At 44.9% G+C, this 25,074-nt stretch overlaps 1 protein-coding gene across 2 annotated transcripts in view; it reads left to right on the plus strand.

Annotated features, from left to right (window-relative positions):
- LOC118376514 (FERM domain-containing protein 4A-like) overlaps window positions 1–25,074 on the plus strand; it is a 446,877-nt gene that overhangs the window by 42,389 nt on the left and 379,414 nt on the right. The window contains exon 1 of one of the 2 annotated variants that reach the window (XM_052474918.1): window positions 7,100–8,422. The exons of the other annotated variant lie outside the window; for it this stretch is intronic. Coding sequence (XP_052330878.1) covers window positions 8,390–8,422 — 33 coding nt within the window. The 5' untranslated portion in view covers window positions 7,100–8,389. Of the gene's footprint in view, window positions 1–7,099; window positions 8,423–25,074 lie in introns of those variants that run through there. 2 annotated transcript variants of the gene reach the window in all.

The following is a 25,074-nucleotide window of genomic DNA, read 5'->3' on the forward strand; positions in this document are numbered from 1 at the left end:
TACATTGGTATGCATTTACAGCAGAAATCCAATTTCTATTAAAGTTGCCTCTATTATATTTATATAAATTACATTTATTTTAAAACCATGTTACTATGCTCATTGCTTCTTGGGATATTTTTCACCATTAAACTGCAATGTTATGTTTGTAACATTGCAGGCAGTGCAACTGCATTGGCTGACTGGAATGACCCTTTCACCTGTGTTCTCTCATACTTTATCAGTAAACAGAAGAATGCATGTATAAATACAAATAAACACACGCACATTATCAGCCCTAAGATTGTGTGGTATCCATCCCGCCAGGTTTAATAAGTGAGCAGCAGGAAACTGTGGACCCTGGGGTTTATTGAGCCAACATGGCTGACACACACACACACACACATGGTCAGGGTTCAGCAGTATAATGAGATGTTAGTAGCAGGTTGTGAAGATTCTCGTCTCACCTCCTCCCCACTAGAACTGCTGCTGCTATAACACAGCTCTTATTCAATTATATACACGACCAAGGCGTGTGTGGGAATGGAGGGGTAGGACTGTGTGTGTGTGTGTGCGTGCGTGCGTGTGTGTGTGTGTGTGTGTGTGTGTGTGTGTGTGTGTGTGTGTGTGTGTGTGTGTGTGTGTGTGTGTGTGTGTGTGTGTGTGTGTGTGTGTGTGTGTGTGTGTGTGGTAATCACATGGTCTGATGGACTAGGTTGGTTGTGTGAATTGGCTAGTCTCTCTGGGTGATTGTGTTGTGGACCACATAGTAATTATATTCCATGGTGGTGCCTGGCCTGGGAATAATGTGGTCAAATTCGCTTTTCCCCTGAAATCATGTTATTAATATGAATCCAGATTTAAAATAGTCTGCATAATGATATGGTGGTTAGCTTCAAGATAAAGTTATTTACATATTCTAGAAATCTGTGTGTGTGCGTGTGTATTAAATTATAAGACATGCTATTTTATCAAATTGATGACCTAACATTTAATTGATTACCTGATTAAATTAAACCATGCAACAATTAAACCATTAATAACCTGGGGCACCACGGAACCACGGTTATCTCCCGAATCCACTCTCTTAAAGATCAGAAAATATTTTATATCAATAGTAGTCCATTATTAATCGTCACCTCGATTGGTCTCATTCTGATTGTCGTAAGTACTTGGTTATCTGCACAAACCCAAGCTAATAAGTTGAATCAGCAATACACAAATTGGCTTAATTATTTATTTACTAAATACCAATATAATCACACAGAAGGACATATATATATATATACACAGGGTAGATCACACATCAATTACTAATCATGTCATGAAAAGCCCCTATTTTGGTGCTGACTTGCTGCACCCTCAACAACTACTGTGATTATTATTATTTGACCAAGCTGGTCATTTATGAACATTTGCACATCTTGGCCATGTTCTGTTATAATCTCCACCCGGCACAGCCAGAAGAGGACTGGCCACCCCTCATAGCCTGGTTCCTCTCTAGGTTTCTTCCTAGGTTTTGGCCTTTCTATGGAGTTTTTCCTAGCCACCGTGCTTCTACACCTGCATTGCTTGTTTGGGGTTTTAGGCTGGGTTTCTGTACAGCACTTTGAGATTTCAGCTGATGTACAAAGGGCTATATAAATAAATTTTATTTGTTTTTGCGCTAACCTGATATGAGGAAGGGGGTTTGGTTTGAATGAAAGAGCGGGAAGACTGAGGGAAAAAGGGATTGGGTCTATCGGACCTTGAGAAGCTATGCTACCGTCGATACAGAATCTTATACATTCTAGTAACCGCCCATTTGAAAAAGGAAAATGGAAGATAAAATATTTATTTTGAGCTGCGCTTCGGTAGATGGGTTGAAGATAGAAGACTGGTTTACCCAGCGGAGATCGCCATTGTCCTTTGAAGAATCTTTCTGGTCGTAGTGTTGTAGAGCAGATACGTTAAAGTAGACTGTCATTCTTCTGAGATTGTCTGTCCTTTCCTAGGCCACGTACCTTTACAGCTGCAGCTGTTAACTCGAAGTCTAGGATGTATCACTTCTTTAGTGAATAATCGTTCATACCAAGTTGCCATAATCAGCTCACGCTGTATTCTGACTGGTCTGGTCGAAATTCACTATTCCAACGTGGTGATCGTCACCTCCACGTTGAAATGAGCCCTTTTAATAAACGTATGGACACCAGTCCTCACGTCATCAGGAACTAATTGTTAATTTTGTTAGGTTGTAGTTGAAATTAGCTTAAATGTATGGACAGCAGTCCTCACGTCATCAGGAACTAATTGTTAATTTTGTTAGGTTGTAGTTGAAATTAGCTTAAATGTATGGACAGCAGTCCTCACGTCATCAGGAACTAATTGTTAATTTTGTTAGGTTGTAGTTGAAATTAGCTTAAATGTATGGACAGCAGTCCTCACGTCGTCGTTGTCTTCTGTCAACGGGCTTTTGATTTGTTCACTTGAGCGTGGCCACTGAGTGAGCATAGTTTTCTTATGAAAGAAAATCTCTAATTTAGAAGCTAAAATGAATTGTAATCTTTTCACAAATAAATTGCAGAACAATTCCATGTGAATCTGATAACTAGAATGTCTAGACTTTCAAAGATACAATTTGTCATCCTATCATCAGATATAATGTCCAACTGATCTGACATCATATTCTTTAAGTACCAACCGACACTTTCAACTGGTTGAGAAAGGGACATATTGTTCCATTCCCCAACCTTTTGATGTTACTATACTCTCTCTGTGGTAACACAGGGCTTTCCAAGAGTCCATTCTGTAGAGTGGAGAGAAATGGAGAAAGTTATTTATGGGGGGAGGTCATAAACCTCACCCAACAGGGCAACGTCATGACACTGTTAAGTCTGGAAGTAATTCTGAGCAGCTGAATTCCTTTCTGTAGGTGTCAGGCATGCATGTGCAAACACACAAACAGAATACTACATCAAGACGTATGACACATAATCCTTATGAGTCAACCCAGTGACATCACAGATGGTCCACAGACGATAGCACCAACCACTCAATGAACCTTGAGAGGGTGGTCAGGTGGAAATGTAGATTCAATTAGAGAAAATTGTGATTGGAAAGATGGAGATTTAAAGAGCAGGAGACTGAGACATGGGGCAAAAAAAACAAGAAACAATGAGAGAGAGAGAAGATACAGAGAGGAAGAGAAGAGAGTGGGTGAGGAAGAGTGAGAGAAAGGGGGTGACAGAGAAAGTGTTCGTAGAATTAATAGGGGAATTGCAGTGTGAGCAGGGGATAAGGGAAATAGGGTATATATATAGAGAGAACACATTCAGTCAATTATCTCTTCTCCATTATCCTTCCATATTGGATTTATACTCTGTATACAACCCTGCTTTACCTCTAGAGGACTGGAGAGACTAGATGAGTCCTACGCGGCTGTTGAATTGGGTTTTTGAGTTATGTACTGTTAAATACGAGGTTTAGAGATGTGTTGAAAGAATGTAGACTTAGTTTTGGATGGGCTTCATTTTGGAGTTATATTGAAGATATATTTTAGGTATTGGTATTGGTACTGGTATTGGTGAAATTGAGAATTGATCGTCTCTGTGCGTTGTTGTGCAGTGTCGTCTGTGTCGTCCAGAGTCACAGTGGTAAATGGATGGTGTATCAGCGTCGCAGTGAATTGCCTGGTTGTCGGTACGAATCAATTACTGGTCCCACAGTCACCAGTGGTAATTGTAGGGGTAGAGATGCAGACACTCCCACATGGACATACCGCACGCACGCACGCACGCACGCACGCACGCACGCACGCACGCACACACACAGAGACACATTACTTCATCCCACTCCTGGACACCTGGCATAGCTCTACATTACTACTAATATCAGTTAGTGACATAATATTAAATCCATACAGTCATGAATGACAGGGTGTAGGTCATTAATTTGAGGTTAATTTCAGATCACAATGTGTTATTAATTGATATCTAGGCTATAGTAAGGACATACTTTAACCTTGAGTTAAATGGCACAGTGTGATACTAATGGCTATCCCTCTGTGGTAATTCCTTTTGGTGTGTGTGTGTGTGTGGGTGGGTGCGTGTGTTAATGAGAGGATCTTCTATGGTAATTCCAGAGGGTTTAATTGAATTCCTAGTGCTGTAACTAGGTCAGAGAGAATACAGGCCAAAGACATCCTGCAAATTCATCTCCTTATACTCTCCAGTACTACGGGACTGTCTCTCATGATCTCATCACTGTCGTGTTGGAGCTAGTACAGGTATTGAACAGCAGTAGTGTGGTTAGAGGGTGAGCACATTATTGAGGTTAGCAGATTACAGGTCCTAAATAGTGTCCTAACATTAGGATTTGCTTCTGTAATGGCACATTAGGACTGATCCTATCTTTGACACTTGAAATAAATAAGATAGGAGTGGCACTTAGCATGTTGTTCAGTACTGTGGTCCCTGATTCAGAGGTTTTCTCTTCTAATGGTCTCAGTTGTTCGCTCTCTCTCGCCGGTGACGAATGCTGTTGCCATGGTAACGCCGAGATGCCGCTCTGAGAGCAGAGGTGAGGCTTCACCCTGTTGGTCCATTCTACAGACACGCACATGCACGGACACACATACTCAAACACACACACACACACTCACGTACACACACTCCATTAAGCACCCACTCATGATATCCAGGACATAGCTGGTTGGCTGGTTATAGTGATTTCCTCAGTGTATAACTTAAAAGGGGTATACAGTATTTTATTTTGACTGATTGACTAATACCTTGCAAATGGCCAGGTTCCGTTAGCACTTCTGCCACAAACTACATAGCTAGGGGTCTATGGGGAGGCTAGATATTTTTGCTCAAGTTATAAGTAAGCCATTTTGCTTTATTGTTTTTAGCTGTGGCGTGTAGATTATTGTACATTGCTGGCAAATAGCCGGCTATAAAATTAGGAATCCACTATCTTTTCACACAGACATTAGCATAACTTAAGCTCGTAAGCTAGCTGGCAAGCTTGGCTGAACCCCCAAAAACCTTTAAAATAAAGGGAGGCGCTGGTGGCACATTTGTGTGTGTGCCAAAATGGTTGGAAGTCAAGTGATTAAAAATACATATTTTTAAATTCAGTAGGTTGCTAGTTTTCTGCAATTCCCAGCAGAACTCCGGAATGGAATGCCCCTATAATGTAAGGATGCATTTCATGTGTGTGAATCACCCCCAACATTGTAAGAGAATAGAGGTAGATCAGGTTGCTAGGCATTTAGGAGCTTCTATTGTCTGGTGGAACAAGCAAGCCCTGGAGAAGACACCCCTTGAACCTTACACACACACACATTCAATCACACACACACACCATGAACCCAGCCAAGGGTCAGAGCGGGAGAGAATGCGGGAGGCAAGGTTAGCAATAGGGAGATAGAAATTAGTAGGAGGGAAAGGGCAAGAGAACAAGAGAGTGAGAGAGGGAGGGAGTGGTGAGAGAGAAAGACAGAGAGAAAGAGAGAGAGACATAGAGAGACATAGAGAGAGAGAATGACAGAGAGACATAGAGAGAGAGAAAGACAGAGAGACAGAGAGAGAAAGACAGAGAGACATAGAGAGAGAGAAAGACAGAGAGACATAGAGAGAGAGAAAGACAGAGAGACAAAGACAGAGAGACAGAGAGAGAAATACAGAGAGACATAGAGAGAGAGAGAGAAAGACAGAGAGACAGAGAGAGAAAGACAGAGAGACATAGAGAGAGAAAGACAGAGAGACATAGAGAGAGAGAAAGACAGACAGACATAGAGAGAGAGAAAGACAGAGAGACATAGAGAGAGAGAGAAAGACAGAGAGACAGAGAGACATAGAGAGAGAGAGAAAGACAGAGAGAGAAAGAGAGAGAGAGAAAGACAGAGAGACAGAGAGACAGAGAGACATAGAGACAGAGAGACAGAGAGAGAGAGAAAGACAGAGAGACATAGAGAGAGAGAAAGACAGAGAGACAGAGAAAGACAGAGAGACAAAGAGAGAGAGAGAAAGACAGAGAGACAGAGAGACAGAGAAAGACAGAGAGACAGACAGACAGAGAGACATAGAGAGAGAAGACAGAGAGACATAGAGAGAGAAATACAGAGAGACATAGAGAGAGAGAGCGAGAGAAAGACAGAGAGACAGAGAGAGAAAGACAGAGAGACATAGAGAGAGAAAGACAGAGAGACATAGAGAGAGAGAAAGACAGACAGACATAGAGAGAGAGAAAGACAGAGAGACATAGAGAGAGAGAAAGACAGAGAGACATAGAGAGAGAGAAGAAAGACAGAGAGACATAGAGAGAGAGACAGAGAGACATAGAAGAGAGAAAGACAGAGAGACATAGAGAGAGACAGAGAGAGAAAGAGAGAGACATAGAGAGAGAAATACAGAGAGACATAGAGAGAGAGAAAAAAGACAGAGAGACAGACAGAGAGACATAGAGAGAGAGAAAGACAGAGAGACATAGAGAGAGAGAAAGACAGAGAGACATAGAGAGAGAGAGAGAAAGACAGAGAGACAAAGAGAGAGAGAAAGACAGAGAGACATAGAGAGAGAGAAAGACAGAGAGACATAGAGAGAGAGAGAGAAAGACAGAGAGACATAGAGAGAGAGAAAGACAGAGAGACAGAGAGAGAGAGAAAGACAGAGAGACATAGAGAGAGAGAGAGAAAGACAGAGAGACATAGAGAGAGAGAAAGACAGAGAGACATAGAGAGAGAGAAAGACAGAGAGACATAGAGAGAGAGAAGACAGAGAGAGAAAGAGAGAGACATAGAAGAGAAATACAGAGAGACATAGAGAGAGAGAGAGAGAAAGACAGAGAGACAGAGAGAGAAAGACAGAGAGACATAGAGAGAGAGAGACAGAGAGACATAGAGAGAGACAGAGACATAGACAGAGAGACAAAGAGAGAGAAGACAGAGAGACAGAGAGACAGAGAGACATAGAGACAGAGAGACAGAGAGAGAAAGACAGAGAGACATAGAGAGAGAGAAAGACAGAGAGACAGAGAAAGACAGAGAGACAAAGAGAGAGAGAGAAAGACAGAGAGAAAGACAGAGAGACATAGAGAGAGAGACAGAGAGACATAGAGAGAGACATAGAGAGAGAGAAAGACAGAGAGACATAGAGAGAGAGAAAGACAGAGAGACAGACAGAGAGACATAGAGAGAGAGAAAGACAGAGAGACATAGAGAGAGAGAGAAAGACAGACAGGCAGAGAGACATAGAGAGAGACATAGAGAGAGAGAAAGACAGAGAGACAGAGAGAGAGAGAGAAAGACAGAGAGAGAGAAAGACAGAGAGACATAGAGAGAGAGAGAAAGAGAGAAAGACAGAGAGACATAGAGAGAGACAGAGAAAGAGAGAAAGACAGAGAGAGAGAGAAAGACAGAGAGACATAGAGAGAGAGAGAAAGAAAGAGAGACATAGAGAGAGACATAGAGAGAGAGAAAGACAGAGAGACAGAGAGAGAGAGAAAGACAGAGAGAGAGAAAGACAGAGAGACATAGAAAGAGAGAAAGACAGAGAGCGAGAGAGAGAAAGACAGAGAGACATAGAGAGAGACAGAAAAAGAGAGAAAGACAGAGAGAGAGAAAGACAGAGAGACATAGAGAGAGAGAGAAAGAAAGACAGAGAGACAGACAGAGAGACATAGAGAGATAGAGACAGACAGAGAGACAGAGAGAGAGAGCAAGACAGAGAGACATAGAGAGAGAGAGCAAGACAGAGAGACAGAGAGAGAGAGCGAAAGACAGAGAGACAGAGAGAGCAAGACAGAGAGAGAGAGATAGACAGAAAGACAGAGAGACAGAGAGACAGAGACAGACAGAGAGACATAGAGAGAGAGAGAGCAAGACAGAGAGAGAGCAAGACAGAGAGACAGAGAGAGAGATAGAAAGATAGAGAGACAGAGAGAGACAGACAGACAGAGAGAGAGAGATAGAAAGACAGAGAGACAGAGAGAGAGAGAAAGACAGAGAGAGAGATAGAAAGACAGAGAGACAGAGAGAGACAGACAGACAGAGAGCAAGACAGAGAGAGATAGAAAGACAGAGAGAGAGAGATAGAAAGACAGAGAGACAGAGAGAGAGAGACAGACAGAGAGACATAGAGAGAGAGATCTTACACCGTCACTGCACTAGAAGCTGCTGTGAAGAGCGACACACAGCGAGTTTGTCCTTTCCTCCTATGCGCCCCTCTGTGTCTGTGTGCGCGCGCGCGCCAGCGAGAGAGGGCTCACACTCTTCTTCCAGTCTCCTCTGGTCTCGGGTCGAATCAAGAGCGTTGTAGTGGAAATACTGGGAATGATGAGGATGAGACATCATCCCTAACAGCGTTCCTAACAGGATCTATTCATCTGGAATATAATATACTGACTGACTGGATCACTACCAGGATCTGACATGGAAGGACTGCTCTCTCCCATGAGGACCAGGGTAGGTGTGTGTGTGTGTGTGTGTGTGTGTGTGTGTGTGTGTGTGTGTGTGTGTGTGTGTGTGTGTGTGTGTGTGTGTGTGTGTGTGTGTGTGTGTGTGTGTGTGTGTGTGTGTGTGTGTGTGTGTGTGTGTGTGTGTGTGTGTGTGTGTGTGTGTGTGTGTGCACGTGTGTGTGTGTGTGTGTGTGCACGTGTGTGTGTGCACGTGTTCGTGTTTGTTAGTTACCCGGGCTAATTTGACTAAATCAAAGCAAATCAGATGTTATTGGTCGAGTACACATATTTGCAGATGCTATCGTAGGTGCAGCAAAATGCTCATGTTTCTAGCTCCAACAGTGCTGTAATACCTACCAATACAGACAAATCCCCAAAATAAAAGTGAGGAATAACTATATATATACTGTATAAAGTATATATGTTTTCACCCACTGTATATGTACAGTACCAGTCAAAGGTTTGGACACACCTACTTATTCAAGGTTTATTTTTTATTTTTACTATGTTCTACATTGTAGAATACTAGTGAAGACATCAAAACTATGAAATAACACATATGGAATCATGTAGTAACCAAAAAAGTGTTAAACAAATCAAAATATATTTTATATTTGAAATTATTCAAAGTAGCCACCCTTTGCCTTGATGACAGCTTTGCACACTCTTGGCATTCTCTCAACCAGCTTCATGAGGTAGTCACCTGGAATGCAATTCAATTAACAAGTGGGACTTGTTAAAAGTTCATTTGTGGAATTTCTTTCCTTTTTAATGCATTTGAACAAATCAGTTGTGTTGTGACAACATAGGGGTGGTATATAAAAGATAGCCCTATTTGGTAAAAGAGTTATTGTGGCAAGAACAGTGAGTAAACATGTAAACGTGATTAAAGTGACCAGTGTTCAATGACTATACACATGGGGCAGCAGTCTCTAAGGGACAGGGTAGAGTACCAGGCTATAACTATTTAACAGTCTGATGATGTGGAGATAGAAGCTGTTTCTCAGTCTCCCAGTCCCAGCCTTGATGTACCTGTACCGTCGCCACCTTGTAGATGGTAGCGGGGTGAACAAGCCGTGGTTCTGGAGGCTGAGGTCCTTGATGATCTTCTTTGCCTTCCTGTGACACTGTGTGCTGTAGATACCCTAGAGGGCAGGCAGTGTGCCCCCGTTGATGCATGGGCCTGACCACACCACCCTCTGGAGAGTCCTGCGGTTGTGCACGATGCAATTGCTGTGCCAGGCAGTGATACAGCCCGACAGGATGCTCTCGATGGTGCATCTGCAGAAATTTTTGAGGGAGTTAGGGGCTAAGCCGAATTTCTTCAGCCTCCCGAGGTTGCGCTTTCACCACACTGTCTGTGTTAATGGACCATTTCAGGTTGAATGGTCATGTGGGCATGCTCTCTCTGCTGTCTCCTGAAGTCCACGATCAGCTCCTTCGTTTTGTTGAAGTTGAAGGAGAGAATATTTTCCTGGCACCACTCCGCACCACTATGGTGATGATGAACTTGGAAAATTTGTTTACAGGGTTTGGTTGCCTTAACAATTTGGGTTCTCATGCTGCTGTCACCGTGGTGATGATAGAAGTCAGAGGGAAAGTTAATGGTTGCCGCCGTTGCTAGGGGCGATGGGCAGAATGTTGAAGAGAGGAGTCATACTGCTGTGAGAATTCAGGTTTACATGCTGTGTGTGTGTTTCAATCATAGCAGTTCCTATCTCTCTACTGTTCCATTTGTTCCATACAGAGTCTGTCTACTGTTCCATTTGTTCCATACAGAGTCTCTCTACTGTTCCATTTGTTCCATACAGAGTCTCTCTACTGTTCCATTTGTTCCATACAGAGTCTGTCTACTGTTCCATTTGTTCCATACAGAGTCTCTCTACTGTTCCATTTGTTCCATACAGAGTCTCTCTACTGTTCCATTTGTTCCATACAGAGTCTCTCTACTGTTCCATTTGTTCCATACAGTCTCTCTACTGTTCCATTTGTTCCATACAGAGTCTCTCTACTGTTCCATTTGTTCCATACAGTCTCTCTACTGTTCCATTTGTTCCATACAGTCTCTCTACTGTTCCATTTGTTCCATACAGAGTCTCTCTACTGTTCCATTTGTTCCATACAGTCTCTCTACTGTTCCATTTGTTCCATACAGTCTCTCTACTGTTCCATTTGTTCCATACAGAGTCTCTCTACTGTTCCATTTGTTCCATACAGTCTCTCTACTGTTCCATTTGTTCCATACAGAGTCTCTCTACTGTTCCATTTGTTCCATACAGTCTCTCTACTGTTCCATTTGTTCCATACAGAGTCTCTCTACTGTTCCATTTGTTCCATACAGAGTCTCTCTACTGTTCCATTTGTTCCATACAGAGTCTCTCTACTGTTCCATTTGTTCCATACAGTCTCTCTACTGTTCCATTTGTTCCATACAGAGTCTCTCTACTGTTCCATTTGTTCCATACAGAGTCTCTCTACTGTTCCATTTGTTCCATTTGTTCCATACAGAGTCTCTCTACTGTTCCATTTGTTCCATACAGAGTCTCTCTACTGTTCCATTTGTTCCATACAGTCTCTCTACTGTTCCATTTGTTCCATACAGAGTCTCTCTACTGTTCCATTTGTTCCATACAGAGTCTGTCTACTGTTCCATTTGTTCCATACAGAGTCTCTCTACTGTTCCATTTGTTCCATACAGAGTCTCTCTACTGTTCCATTTGTTCCATACAGAGTCTGTCTACTGTTCCATTTGTTCCATACAGAGTCTCTCTACTGTTCCATTTGTTCCATACAGTCTCTCTACTGTTCCATTTGTTCCATACAGTCTCTCTACTGTTCCATGTGTTCCATACAGAGTCTCTCTACTGTTCCATTTGTTCCATACAGTCTCTCTACTGTTCCATTTGTTCCATACAGAGTCTCTCTACTGTTCCATTTGTTCCATACAGAGTCTCTCTACTGTTCCATTTGTTCCATACAGAGTCTGTCTACTGTTCCATTTGTTCCATACAGAGTCTCTCTACTGTTCCATTTGTTCCATACAGTCTCTCTACTGTTCCATTTGTTCCATACAGTCTCTCTACTGTTCCATGTGTTCCATACAGAGTCTCTCTACTGTTCCATTTGTTCCATACAGTCTCTCTACTGTTCCATTTGTTCCATACAGAGTCTCTCTACTGTTCCATTTGTTCCATACAGTCTCTCTACTGTTCCATTTGTTCCATACAGAATCTCTCTACTGTTCCATTTGTTCCATACAGAATCTCTCTACTGTTCCATTTGTTCCATACAGAGTCTCTCTACTGTTCCATTTGTTCCATACAGAGTCTCTCTACTGTTCCATTTGTTCCATACAGAGTCTGTCTACTGTTCCATTTGTTCCATACAGAGTCTCTATACTGTTCCATTTGTTCCATACAGAGTCTGTCTACTGTTCCATTTGTTCCATACAGAGTCTCTCTACTGTTCCATTTGTTCCATACAGAGTCTCTCTACTGTTCCATTTGTTCCATACAGAGTCTCTCTACTGTTCCATTTGTTCCATACAGAGTCTCTCTACTGTTCCATTTGTTCCATACAGTCTCTCTACTGTTCCATTTGTTCCATACAGAGTCTGTCTACTGTTCCATTTGTTCCATACAGTCTCTCTACTGTTCCATTTGTTCCATACAGAGTCTCTCTACTGTTCCATTTGTTCCATACAGAGTCTCTCTACTGTTCCATTTGTTCCATACAGAGTCTCTCTACTGTTCCATTTGTTCCATACAGTCTCTCTACTGTTCCATTTGTTCCATACAGAGTCTCTCTACTGTTCCATTTGTTCCATACAGTCTCTCTACTGTTCCATTTGTTCCATACAGAGTCTGTCTACTGTTCCATTTGTTCCATACAGAGTCTCTCTACTGTTCCATTTGTTCCATACAGTCTCTCTACTGTTCCATTTGTTCCATACAGAGTCTCTCTACTGTTCCATTTGTTCCATACAGTCTCTCTACTGTTCCATTTGTTCCATACAGAGTCTCTCTACTGTTCCATTTGTTCCATACAGAGTCTCTCTACTGTTCCATTTGTTCCATACAGAGTCTCTCTACTGTTCCATTTGTTCCATACAGAGTCTCTCTACTGTTCAATTTGTTCCATACAGAGTCTCTCTACTGTTCCATTTGTTCCATACAGAGTCTGTCTACTGTTCCATTTGTTCCATACAGTCTCTCTACTGTTCCATTTGTTCCATACAGAGTCTCTCTACTGTTCCATTTGTTCCATACAGAGTCTCTCTACTGTTCCATTTGTTCCATACAGTCTCTCTACTGTTCCATTTGTTCCATACAGTCTCTCTACTGTTCCATTTGTTCCATACAGTCTCTCTACTGTTCCATTTGTTCCATACAGAGTCTGTCTACTGTTCCATTTGTTCCATACAGAGTCTCTCTACTGTTCCATTTGTTCCATACAGAGTCTCTCTACTGTTCCATTTGTTCCATACTCTCTACTGTTCCATTTGTTCCATTCTCTCTACTGTTCCATTTGTTCCATACAGTCTCTCTACTGTTCCATTTGTTCCATACAGAGTCTCTCTACTGTTCCATTTGTTCCATACAGAGTCTGTCTACTGTTCCATTTGTTCCATACAGTCTCTCTACTGTTCCATTTGTTCCATACAGAGTCTCTCTACTGTTCCATTTGTTCCATACAGAGTCTGTCTACTGTTCCATTTGTTCCATACAGAGTCTCTCTACTGTTCCATTTGTTCCATACAGAGTCTCTCTACTGTTCCATTTGTTCCATACAGTCTCTCTACTGTTCCATTTGTTCCATACAGAGTCTCTCTACTGTTCCATTTGTTCCATACAGAGTCTCTCTACTGTTCCATTTGTTCCATACAGAGTCTCTCTACTGTTCCATTTGTTCCATACAGTCTCTCTACTGTTCCATTTGTTCCATACAGAGTCTCTCTACTGTTCCATTTGTTCCATACAGTCTCTCTACTGTTCCATTTGTTCCATACAGAGTCTGTCTACTGTTCCATTTGTTCCATACAGAGTCTCTCTACTGTTCCATTTGTTCCATACAGTCTCTCTACTGTTCCATTTGTTCCATACAGAGTCTCTCTACTGTTCCATTTGTTCCATACAGTCTCTCTACTGTTCCATTTGTTCCATACAGAGTCTCTCTACTGTTCCATTTGTTCCATACAGAGTCTCTCTACTGTTCCATTTGTTCCATACAGAGTCTCTCTACTGTTCCATTTGTTCCATACAGAGTCTCTCTACTGTTCAATTTGTTCCATACAGAGTCTCTCTACTGTTCCATTTGTTCCATACAGAGTCTGTCTACTGTTCCATTTGTTCCATACAGTCTCTCTACTGTTCCATTTGTTCCATACAGAGTCTCTCTACTGTTCCATTTGTTCCATACAGAGTCTCTCTACTGTTCCATTTGTTCCATACAGTCTCTCTACTGTTCCATTTGTTCCATACAGTCTCTCTACTGTTCCATTTGTTCCATACAGTCTCTCTACTGTTCCATTTGTTCCATACAGAGTCTGTCTACTGTTCCATTTGTTCCATACAGTCTCTCTACTGTTCCATTTGTTCCATACAGAGTCTCTCTACTGTTCCATTTGTTCCATACAGAGTCTCTCTACTGTTCCATTTGTTCCATACAGAGTCTCTCTACTGTTCCATTTGTTCCATACAGTCTCTCTACTGTTCCATTTGTTCCATACAGAGTCTCTCTACTGTTCCATTTGTTCCATACAGAGTCTGTCTACTGTTCCATTTGTTCCATACAGAGTCTCTCTACTGTTCCATTTGTTCCATACAGAGTCTCTCTACTGTTCCATTTGTTCCATACAGAGTCTGTCTACTGTTCCATTTGTTCCATACAGAGTCTCTCTACTGTTCCATTTGTTCCATACAGAGTTCCATTTGTTCCATACAGTCTCTCTACTGTTCAATTTGTTCCATACAGTCTCTCTTTGTTCCATACAGAGTCTCTCTACTGTTCCATTTGTTCCATACAGTCTCTCTACTGTTCCATTTGTTCCATACAGAGTCTCTCTACTGTTCCATTTGTTCCATACAGAGTCTCCCTACTGTTCCATTTGTTCCATACAGAGTCTCTCTACTGTTCCATTTGTTCCATACAGTCTCTCTACTGTTCCATTTGTTCCATACAGTCTCTCTACTGTTCCATTTGTTCCATACAGTCTCTCTACTGTTCCATTTGTTCCATACAGTCTCTCTACTGTTCCATTTGTTCCATACAAAGTGAGAGAGGGAGATGGATTAAAATAAAGATAGAGGGTGTGTATGTGTTTTATTATCAGTGAACCAATATGCTTTGCATACAGCATAACCTACCAGGTCTCACAATCTCCTGTCAGAATTAGACATTCATCCATGTTTCTAAAAAACGGTCTAAGGCACTGCATTGCAGTGTGACTGCATTGCTGAGGTGTCACTACAGCCTTGGGTTCGATCCCAGTCACATGACCGGGAGACCCATGGGGCGGTGTAGAATTATCCCAGCATTGTCCGGGTTAGGGGAGGGTTTGACCAGCCGGGATTTCCTTGTCTCATTGTGGCTGGCCGGGGTCGGGTTTCGGGGGACACACGGCTCTCGACCTTTGCCTCTCCCTAGTCCGTAGGTGAGTTGCAGGGATGAGACAAGATCATAACTACCTACTGGATATGGGGAGAAAAAGGAGGTCAAAAATATATACATAAAACGGTTAATTTTGTACGGTTAAAAACAAATCTCCAAAACAACTTTGGATCACTGGATTTGAACTTGCAACCTTCAGAATCAGAGGCAGACACTTACACCAATTCACCATCCACAATGTCCTATCAAAACTGAAACATACTTGAAGGTAACAGCGCTCACTGTTGCCCCTAGTGCCCAGTTTCCACTTCATCTCCTGACGTCCTCAGACATGGATGGATGTGGAATACTGACTTGTATCACAGGTAACCTGGCTGAGCATAACATTTGTAGGTACCCTGTGTATGTATGAGTGTGGTGTGAGTAAACATCATAGTATACAATAGAGGGCAAGGGGAAGGGCAGTGCTGCTGTAATAAATATGTATATGTTGTTGCTGCACACGCATGCACACACACACACACACACACACACACACACACACACACACACACACACACACACACACACACACACACACACACACACACACACACACACACACACACACACACACACACACACACACACACACAATCCCAGTTATACAGTGGGCTGAAGGACTGTGTAGTTCTAATATCTCCTGGGAGAGGAGAGTTGGTAATTTAGACAGAATCCCCCTTCCCTTCACATCTCTACAGCCTTCTCTCCCTCCCCTCACCCCCTCTCTCCCTCCCCTCACCCCTCTCTCCCCTGTGCCCCCTCCACACACATATACACACACACCACCCCTCTACTCCAAGCTGTTGGCTATAAACTGTTGAGTGTGTAACAAAGTCAAGCTGGTTGCAGCATGTTGTCTCTTGCTTGAAAACCTCAGAGCATCAAGTGAGGACAACTATTCTTTTCATGTACTTCTTAGACTATAAAATGAACACAGTGAGCACAGTGAGTTCCAAACCCATGTACGCACATCTTTGTGTGTGTGTGTGTGTGTGTGTGTGTGTGTGTGTGTGTGTGTGTGTGTGTGTGTGTGTGTGTGTGTGTGTGTGTGTGTGTGTGTGTGTGTGTGTGTGCATGCGTGTGCGCGCACGTGCGTGTGTGTGTGGTAGAGTGAGTCTGATCTAATCCTCTCCACTCAACATGTTCACACCTGAATTCACAACCAGTGAGTTACAAACCAATTTTGAAGGGGTTTGTCCAATCAGGGTTTTCACACACTGCAACACTCGTCCCCCTCTCCTCTCATCTCATTCTCCTTTACTCTCCTCCATCAATCCTCCTACATCAATGGTTCCAGACTGTCTCTCTCTCTCTACCCGCTCTCTCCCTTTCTCTCATTCTCTCCCTCTCACTCACTCTTTCTGTTTTGGCAGTCTATCTGATCTCTGTAATAGGTTTTTCCAGACCTCTCTGTGATCTGAGCCAAGTGGAGAGTTATTGGGTGGCTAGGAGGGCTAGGAGTGGTTTGGGGGATAACATTGGCCAGAGAGACTTGGCACATAGTCAACCGTAGCCATCTGTCTTTGTGTGTGCCACCCCCTCCACCCAGCCCTACTGTATCAGTGCCATCTCCATATCAATCCAGCCATGCCAAGCCAAACCAAACCAAACAGCCAAGGGGAGTTCCATGGATTTCATTGACTAGAGTGTCAGACATAATGACAGTTGTCTGCTAAAAGAAGGTCAGTGTTTCACACGGTATACTGTACATTTGAATGGGTTTGTGTCAGGTTACTCACATATGAACACATAGAAAGAGAGTCTTTCCAATTCTAATTGGTACACTTCAACTCGATATATGTTACTTTAAACACTAAACAGTGTTAAAGAGACTGGTGGGAGTTGGGGTTGGTAGAGAGAGTAGAGACTGTATAGCCATTCCCAAGCCTAGAGGGTTGCACACATCACAATGAATGGATCTCCCGTTGTTCTACCGATCGTTCAGCGCGCTGTTGACGTCTGACTGCAGACATGTCAAATTGATTTGCACTCGGTTTGCAAGTACTCTTGACAGGCAAACGCTATCGGTGTGTTCGAGCCTATAGAGCTAAACTCTTTCTGAGACCGCACAATTACCAGTGGCACTGTTATCTCTCTCCTTTTTCTTTCTCTCACTTTGTCTATCATGTCTCCCAATCTCTGATTTCTGTTCCCTTGATTATTTTTCTCTCTCCCTTTCTCTCTCCCTCCTATCTCACTCTACCTCTCTCTCTTTTGTACATTCAATAGCCATGGAAGTAATGATGGTCAGTCAAGCATAACATTTGAATAAAACAAGCATCACTGGACTGTACTTGCATGCCTCTTTGTCTAGTTATATAGCTATGCAGAGATCAGAATGTCACACACAAACACAAACACACACACCATCTCTGTCCCTTGTGGTATCATCTGTAGTGTGTAATGTATGCATGTAGGTCAGTAGAATAGTACGAAACGCAACAGCTTACTAGTCCTTACGAAAGAGAATGTGTGTGTGTGTGTGTGTGTGTGTGTGTGTGTGTGTGTGTGTGTGTGTGTGTGTGTGTGTGTGTGTGTGTGTGTGTGTGTGTGTGTGTGTGTGTGTGTGTGTGTGTGTGTGTGTGTGAACATGTACTCTATGTGTATCTGGTGTCCAGCTGTCTGTGTTTATACTAACAGATTGAGCCATTATAGGAACGGCCAAGGGCTGGAAGACACACGCATGCATGGACGGACGCACGCACACACACACACACACACACACACACACACACACACACACACACACACACACAGCCTCAAGCAGTCAAAATGACTCTCCTAGGCAGCCCATATAGCAGGCTGGCCTGAAGCATCATGTTTATTGCGTCCCCCTACTCTCTCCCTCTCGCCTCCTCTTTTCTCATTCCCATCCTCCTCCCTATCTCCATCCCTCTCCTCATCCCCCTCCCTCCCTTCCTCCATCCCTCCACCTGGTTCATTAGAGGGCAGATAGCAGTCAGGATGGTTCAGGTTAAAAGAAGAGAAGGAAGAGAACAGAGAGAGAAAATGAGGTGAAGGAAGAATAGAGAGGGAGGTGGTCAGGCCAGGACCCCATAGAGCTGCCCGCCTCGCTGCCTGCTTGAATATAATTAGGAGAGAAAGGCATATCTAGAGAGGTCTGGCCTTACAAGAGGGGTGAGAGGTGGACTCCCTCGACAAACACACACACACACACATACACACTGGCAGCAGGTAAAGGCTAGAGCGGACAGAGAGTAAACGACAGGCGGCCATATTGAAGGCAGAGCCAGGATACTCTGTCTCCCAGCTGTCACTACTGCTCTCAGACAGACCAGGGGGGATTGGCAGGTGGGGGCAGTCATCTATGATCTCATTTGTTATTATGTTTTAGGGTCTGGGGCAGGGACAGACATCTCTGGTCCTAGGGGGCCTTGGTGTCTGCTGGTTTATTCTTCCTTTCAAATCAGCATTTGATTTAGAATTATTTTAGGGAACCAAGTGCCAGGCAAAAGAGAGAACCAGCAGGCAGTCATGTGGTGGTGATGTCAGTGAGCTGTAGGAGGCCTTGTAGACTGACTGACCCTCTGTACCTGTTTGATGCTGTCACTATGTGTCTCTGATCTGTCCTGGGCCTGTTATTGAAACAGTATGGCACTGCAGGTCGCACAAGCAAACCATCTCTGATCTCTAATGGGCCTGTGTGTGCCACAGAACAACAGAATGAGTGAACCAATGAAAAACATAATGTTAGAGGTTGTCATGGAAACACAGTGACCTAATTTTCTGCTTCATTGGCTGCCATCAGTTCTAGGGCTTTATATTATTTTCAGTGAGTGTGTATGTGTGTGTGTTGTGTGTGGTGGGGTTCAGGTTGTATGGGGGGTAATGATTTAAAGCATGCATCTGAACGATGCATAAATACACACACACGGTTGTAACAAGTAGTGGATTAGTGTTGTCACCGGTGGGTCACCTCTCCAATAGAGCACCACCCTATCTCACGATCTACATAGCCTGGACAGGCTATTACTTACACACACACACACACACACACACACACACACACACACACACACACACACACACACACACACACACACACACACACACGCACACGCACACGCACGCACGCACACCTGCAGAAAGAGAATTATACCTTGCATAGGAAAGCAGCTTATCTCTCCCACTCACCTCATTTTCTGTTCATCCCTTATCTCCTTTTTTCAACCCCTTTTGACTCAATCCTCTCGTCTCTTCCTCCCATAACCCATCCTTTCCTACCTCCACTCAACCTTCCACCAATCACCCATTCTCATCCTCCCTGTCTCCATACCTTCCTCATCAAATCTTCAACTCTCTCTCTGCCTTCCTGTCCGTCACCCTCTCTCATCGCTCTCCTCACAACGTCTCCCATTACTCTATTCCTCCCTCACCCCATCACCCATCCCTCTACTCTCTTTCACCCTCATCAAATCCTCTCCTCTACCTCTCTCCTCCCTCCCCCTTTCCCCTACAGCTCTTCAACTCTTCACTCTTTATCTACGCCTCGTGAAATTTGATTGGTTGACCCCTAGCTGGTCTGGTGTCAGCACTGTCCTAGGGCCAGTGGAAGAGAGAGGTGTAGGTATGAGAGGGGGATTAGACACATTAAAGGTGCTTTACCCCAATGCCTATGAATCCATACATTTCACCATCTGTCTGCCCATGCAGGGATGGTAACATCTCCAAGGAAATGGAGGGATCGTTAGAATTCTAACTGCAGATCAACGTTATTTTAGGTTATTTTTCTTCCGAGCAGACACTGTTAAATATAACACATTTGAAGCTTGTAGTACTTGGAATATCTCCGAACAGTTTTAAGAGGCATGACAGTTGATCATTCTTTTGTGGTCCATTTCCCTTTGATCTTTGCATCTGGTGACACGGCCCTGAAACAGGGGAAAGGCAGCAAGAGCAATAAGATACATTTTCTGCTAGGAGGTTGCTAAATGTGCATGTAAGTATCAGAGAATAACATTTCTCTGCTTTGGACAATGTTGATGTAGTGAGATCAAGTTGGTTACATGCACGTACACACACACAAAGTAGTGTATTTGCAGTGCACCTTTTCCTCTTTCAGTGTTCAGTTATTGTAATCCTTCTGCAGTGTCTGTGATATTAGCATACACTGCATTTGCAGCTGCAGTTTTTATGCTTAAGTGCACAAATGACTAATTCATGATTTACATACACTGCTGCCCAAGGATACGAAGGAGAAATTGAGCTCGCACACATCCAGAATAGTTCTCCCTCACTCACACAGGCACACACACACACACGCACACACACACACACACACACACACACACACACACACACACACACACACACACACACACACACACACACACACACACACACACACACACACACACACACACACACACACACACACACACACACACACACACACACACACACATATGCACACACCCTACCACTACCCTCTACGTTTACCCATACATCTACACACATCTGTGAGAGCTGCACAAATACACATCAGACAGATGGACATACAATTGAATTCGGAAGTTTACATACACTTAGGTTGGAGTCATTAAAACTAGTTTTTCAACCACTCCGCACATTTCTTGTAAACAAACTATAGTTTGAAACTAAGACATCTACTTTGTGCATGACACAAGTCATTTTTCCAACAATTGTTTACAGACAGATTATTTCACTTATAATTCACTGTATCACAATTCCAGTGGGTCAAAAGTTTACATACACTAAGTTGACTGTGCCTTTAAACCGCTTGGAAAACTCTAGAAAATAATGTCATGGCTTTAGAAGCTTCTAATTGACATAATTTGAGTCAAATGGAGGTGTACCTGTGGATGTATTTCAAGGCCTACCTTCAAACTCAGTGCCTCTTTGCTTGACATCATGGGAAAATATAAAGACCTCCACCTCCATCAGCCAAGACCTCAGGAAAAAATTAACTGTAGACCTACACAAGTCTGGTTCATCCTTGTGAAAAATGTCAAAACGCCTGAAGGTACCACGTTCATCTGTACAAACAATAGTACACAAGTAGAAACACCATGGGACCACGTAGCCGTCATACCGCTCAGGAAGGAGACACGTTCTGTCTCCTAGAGATGAACGTACTTTGGTGCAAAAATGCAAATCAATCCCAGAACAACAGCAAAGGACCTTGTGAAGATGCTGGAGGAAACAGGTACAAAAGTATCTATATCCACAGTAAAACGAGTCCTATATTGACATAACGATGCACAATCGAGAGCATCCTGTCGGGCTGTATCACCGCCTGATACGGCAACTGCTCCGCCCACAACCGTAAGGCTCTCCAGAGGGTAGTGAGGTCTGCACAACGCATCACCGGGGGCAAACTACCTGCCCTCCAGGACACCTACAGCACCCGATGTCACAGGAAGGCCAAAAGATCATGAAGGACAACAACCACTCAAGCCACTGCCTGTTCACCCCGCTATCATCCAGAAGGCGAGGTCAGTACAGGTGCATCAAAGCTGGGACCGAGAGACTGAAAAACAGCTTCTATCTCAAGGCCATCAGACTGTTAAACAGCCATCACTAATATTGAGTGGCTGCTGCCAACATACTGACTCAACTCTAGCCACTTTAATAATGAAAAATGGATGTAATAAATGTATCACTAGCCACTTTAAACAATGCCACTTAATATAATGTTTACATACCCTACATTACTCATCTCATATGTATATACTGTACTCTATACCATCTACTGCATGTTGCCTATGCTGTTCGGCCATCGCTCATTCATATATCTTTATGTACATATTCTTATTCATTCCTTTACACTTGTGTGTATGAGGTAGTTGTTGTGGAATTGTTAGATTACTACATTGCATGATCGGAACTAGAAGCACAAGCATTTCGCTACACTCACATTAAAGTCTGCTAACCATGTGTATGTAACAAATACAATTTGATTTGATTTGATAGTAGCGGTCAGGCCTAGACAGTAGTGGTCAGGCCTAGACAGGAGTGGTCAGGCCTAGACAGGAGTGGTCAGGCCTAGACAGGAGTGGTCAGGTCTAGACAGTAGCGATCAGGCCTAGACAGTAGTGGTCAGGCCTAGACAATAGCGATCAGGCCTAGACAGTACCGGTCAGGCCTAGACAGTAGTGGTCAGGCCTAGACAGTAGTGGTCAGGCCTAGACAGTGGCAGTCAGGCCGAGACAGTACCGGTCAGGCCTAGACAGTAGCGGTCAGGCCTAGACAGTACCGGTCAGGCCTAGACAGTAGTGGTCAGGCCTAGATAGTAGTGGTCAGGCCTAGATAGTAGTGGTCAGGCCTAGATAGTAGTGGTCAGGCCTAGATAGTAGTGGTCAGGCCTAGACAGTAGCAGTCAGGCCTAGACAGTACTGGTCAGGCCTAGATAATAGCGGTCAGGCCTAGATAGTAGTGGTCAGGCCTAGATAATAGCTGTAAGGCCTAGATAATAGTGGTCAGGCCTAGATTTTTTTGTACCTTTATTGTTAACTAGGCAAGTCAGTTAAGAACAAATTCTTATTTTCAATGACGGCCTAGGAACAGTTAACTGCCTGTTCAGGGGCAGAACGACAGATTTGTACCTTGTTAGCTCGGGGATTTGAACTTGCAACCTTCCGGTTACTAGTCCAACGCTCTAACCACTAGGCTACCCTGCCGTCCTGGTCAGGCCCAGACAGTGGCTGTCAGGCCTAGACAGTGGCAGTCAGGCCTAGACAGTGGCTGTCAGGCCTAGACAGTGGCAGTCAGGCCTAGACAGTACTGGTCAGGCCCAGACAGTGGCTGTCAGGCCTAGACAGTGGCAGTCAGGCCTAGACAGTACCGGTCAGGCCCAGACAGTGGCAGTCAGGCCTAGACAGTACCGGTCAGGCCCAGACAGTGGCTGTCAGGCCTAGACAGTGGCAGTCAGGCCTAGACAGTGGCTGTCAGGCCTAGACAGTGGCGGTCAGGCCTAGACAGTACTGGTCAGGCCTAGACAGTAGCGGTCAGGCCTAGACAGTGGCGGTCAGGCCTAGACAGTACCGGTCAGGCCTAGACAGTAGCGGTCAGGCCTAGACAGTACTGGTCAGGCCTAGACAGTAGCGGTCAGGCCTAGACAGAACCGGTCAGGCCTAGACAGTAGCGGTCAGGCCTAGACAGTACTGGTCAGGCCTAGACAGTACCGGTCAGGCCTAGACAGTAGCGGTCAGGCCTAGACAGTAGCGGTCAGGCCTAGACAGTACCGGTCAGGCCTAGACAGTAGCGGTCAGGCCCAGACAGTGGCGGTCAGGCCTAGAGAGTAGTGGTCAGGCCTAGAGAGTAGTGGTCAGGCCTAGACAGTGGCAGTCAGGCCTAGACAGTACCGGTCAGGCCTAGATAGTAACTGTCAGGCCTAGACAGTAGCGGTCAGGCCTAGACAGTAGTGGTCAGGCCTAGACAGTGGCAGTCAGGCCTAGACAGTACCGGTCAGGCCTAGATAGTAGCTGTCAGGCCTAGACAGTAGCGGTCAGGCCTAGACAGTAGCGGTCAGGCCTAGACAGTAGTGGTCAGGCCTAGACAGTAGCGGTCAGGCCTATATAGTACCGGTCAGGCCTAGACAGTACTGGTCAGGCCTAGATAGTACCGGTCAGGCCTAGACAGTAGCGGTCAGGCCTAGATAGTAGCGGTCAGGCCTAGACAGTAGCGGTCAGGCCTAGACAGTACTGGTCTGGCCTAGACAGTAGCGGTCAGGCCTAGATAGTAGCGGTCAGGCCTAGACAGTAGCGGTCAGGCCTAGACAGTACCGGTCAGGCCCAGACAGTGGCAGTCAGGCCTAGACAGTGGCAGTCAGGCCTAGACAGTACCGGTCAGGGCCAGACAGTGGCTGTCAGGCCTAGACAGTGGCAGTCAGGCCTAGACAGTGGCAGTCAGGCCTAGACAGTACCGGTCAGGCCCAGACAGTGGCTGTCAGGCCTAGACAGTGGCAGTCAGGCCTAGACAGTACCGGTCAGGCCTAGACAGTACCGGTCAGGCCTAGACAGTACCGGTCAGGCCTAGACAGTACCGGTCAGGCCTAGACAGTAGCGGTCAGGCCTAGACAGTAGCGGTCAGGCCTAGACAGTACTGGTCAGGCCTAGACAGTAGCGGTCAGGCCTAGACAGTAGCGGTCAGGCCTAGACAGTGGCGGTCAGGCCTAGACAGTACCGGTCAGGCCTAGACAGTACTGGTCAGGCCCAGACAGTGGCAGTCAGGCCTAGACAGTGGCAGTCAGGCCTAGACAGTACCGGTCAGGCCCAGACAGTACCGGTCAGGCCCAGACAGTGGCTGTCAGGCCTAGACAGTGGCTGTCAGGCCTAGACAGTGGCAGTCAGGCCTAGACAGTACTGGTCAGGCCCAGACAGTGGCTGTCAGGCCTAGACAGTGGCAGTCAGGCCTAGACAGTACCGGTCAGGCCTAGACAGTACCGGTCAGGCCTAGACAGTACCGGTCAGGCCTAGACAGTAGCGGTCAGGCCTAGACAGTAGCGGTCAGGCCTAGACAGTACTGGTCAGGCCTAGACAGTAGCGGTCAGGCCTAGACAGTAGCGGTCAGGCCTAGACAGTACTGGTCAGGCCTAGACAGTAGCGGTCAGGCCTAGACAGTGGCGGTCAGGCCTAGACAGTACTGGTCAGGCCTAGACAGTAGCGGTCAGGCCTAGACAGTACCGGTCAGGCCTAGACAGTAGCGTTCAGGCCTAGACAGTACTGGTCAGGCCTAGACAGTAGCGGTCAGGCCTAGACAGAACCGGTCAGGCCTAGACAGTAGCGGTCAGGCCTAGACAGTACTGGTCAGGCCTAGACAGTACCGGTCAGGCCTAGACAGTAGCGGTCAGGCCTAGACAGTACCGGTCAGGCCTAGACAGTAGCGGTCAGGCCCAGACAGTGGCGGTCAGGCCTAGAGAGTAGTGGTCAGGCCTAGAGAGTAGTGGTCAGGCCTAGAGAGTAGTGGTCAGGCCTAGACAGTGGCAGTCAGGCCTAGACAGTACCGGTCAGGCCTAGATAGTAACTG

Source organism: Oncorhynchus keta, chromosome 22, assembly GCF_023373465.1.
Source record: "Oncorhynchus keta strain PuntledgeMale-10-30-2019 chromosome 22, Oket_V2, whole genome shotgun sequence".
In the NCBI taxonomy this organism is placed as follows: Eukaryota; Metazoa; Chordata; class Actinopteri; order Salmoniformes; family Salmonidae; genus Oncorhynchus; species Oncorhynchus keta.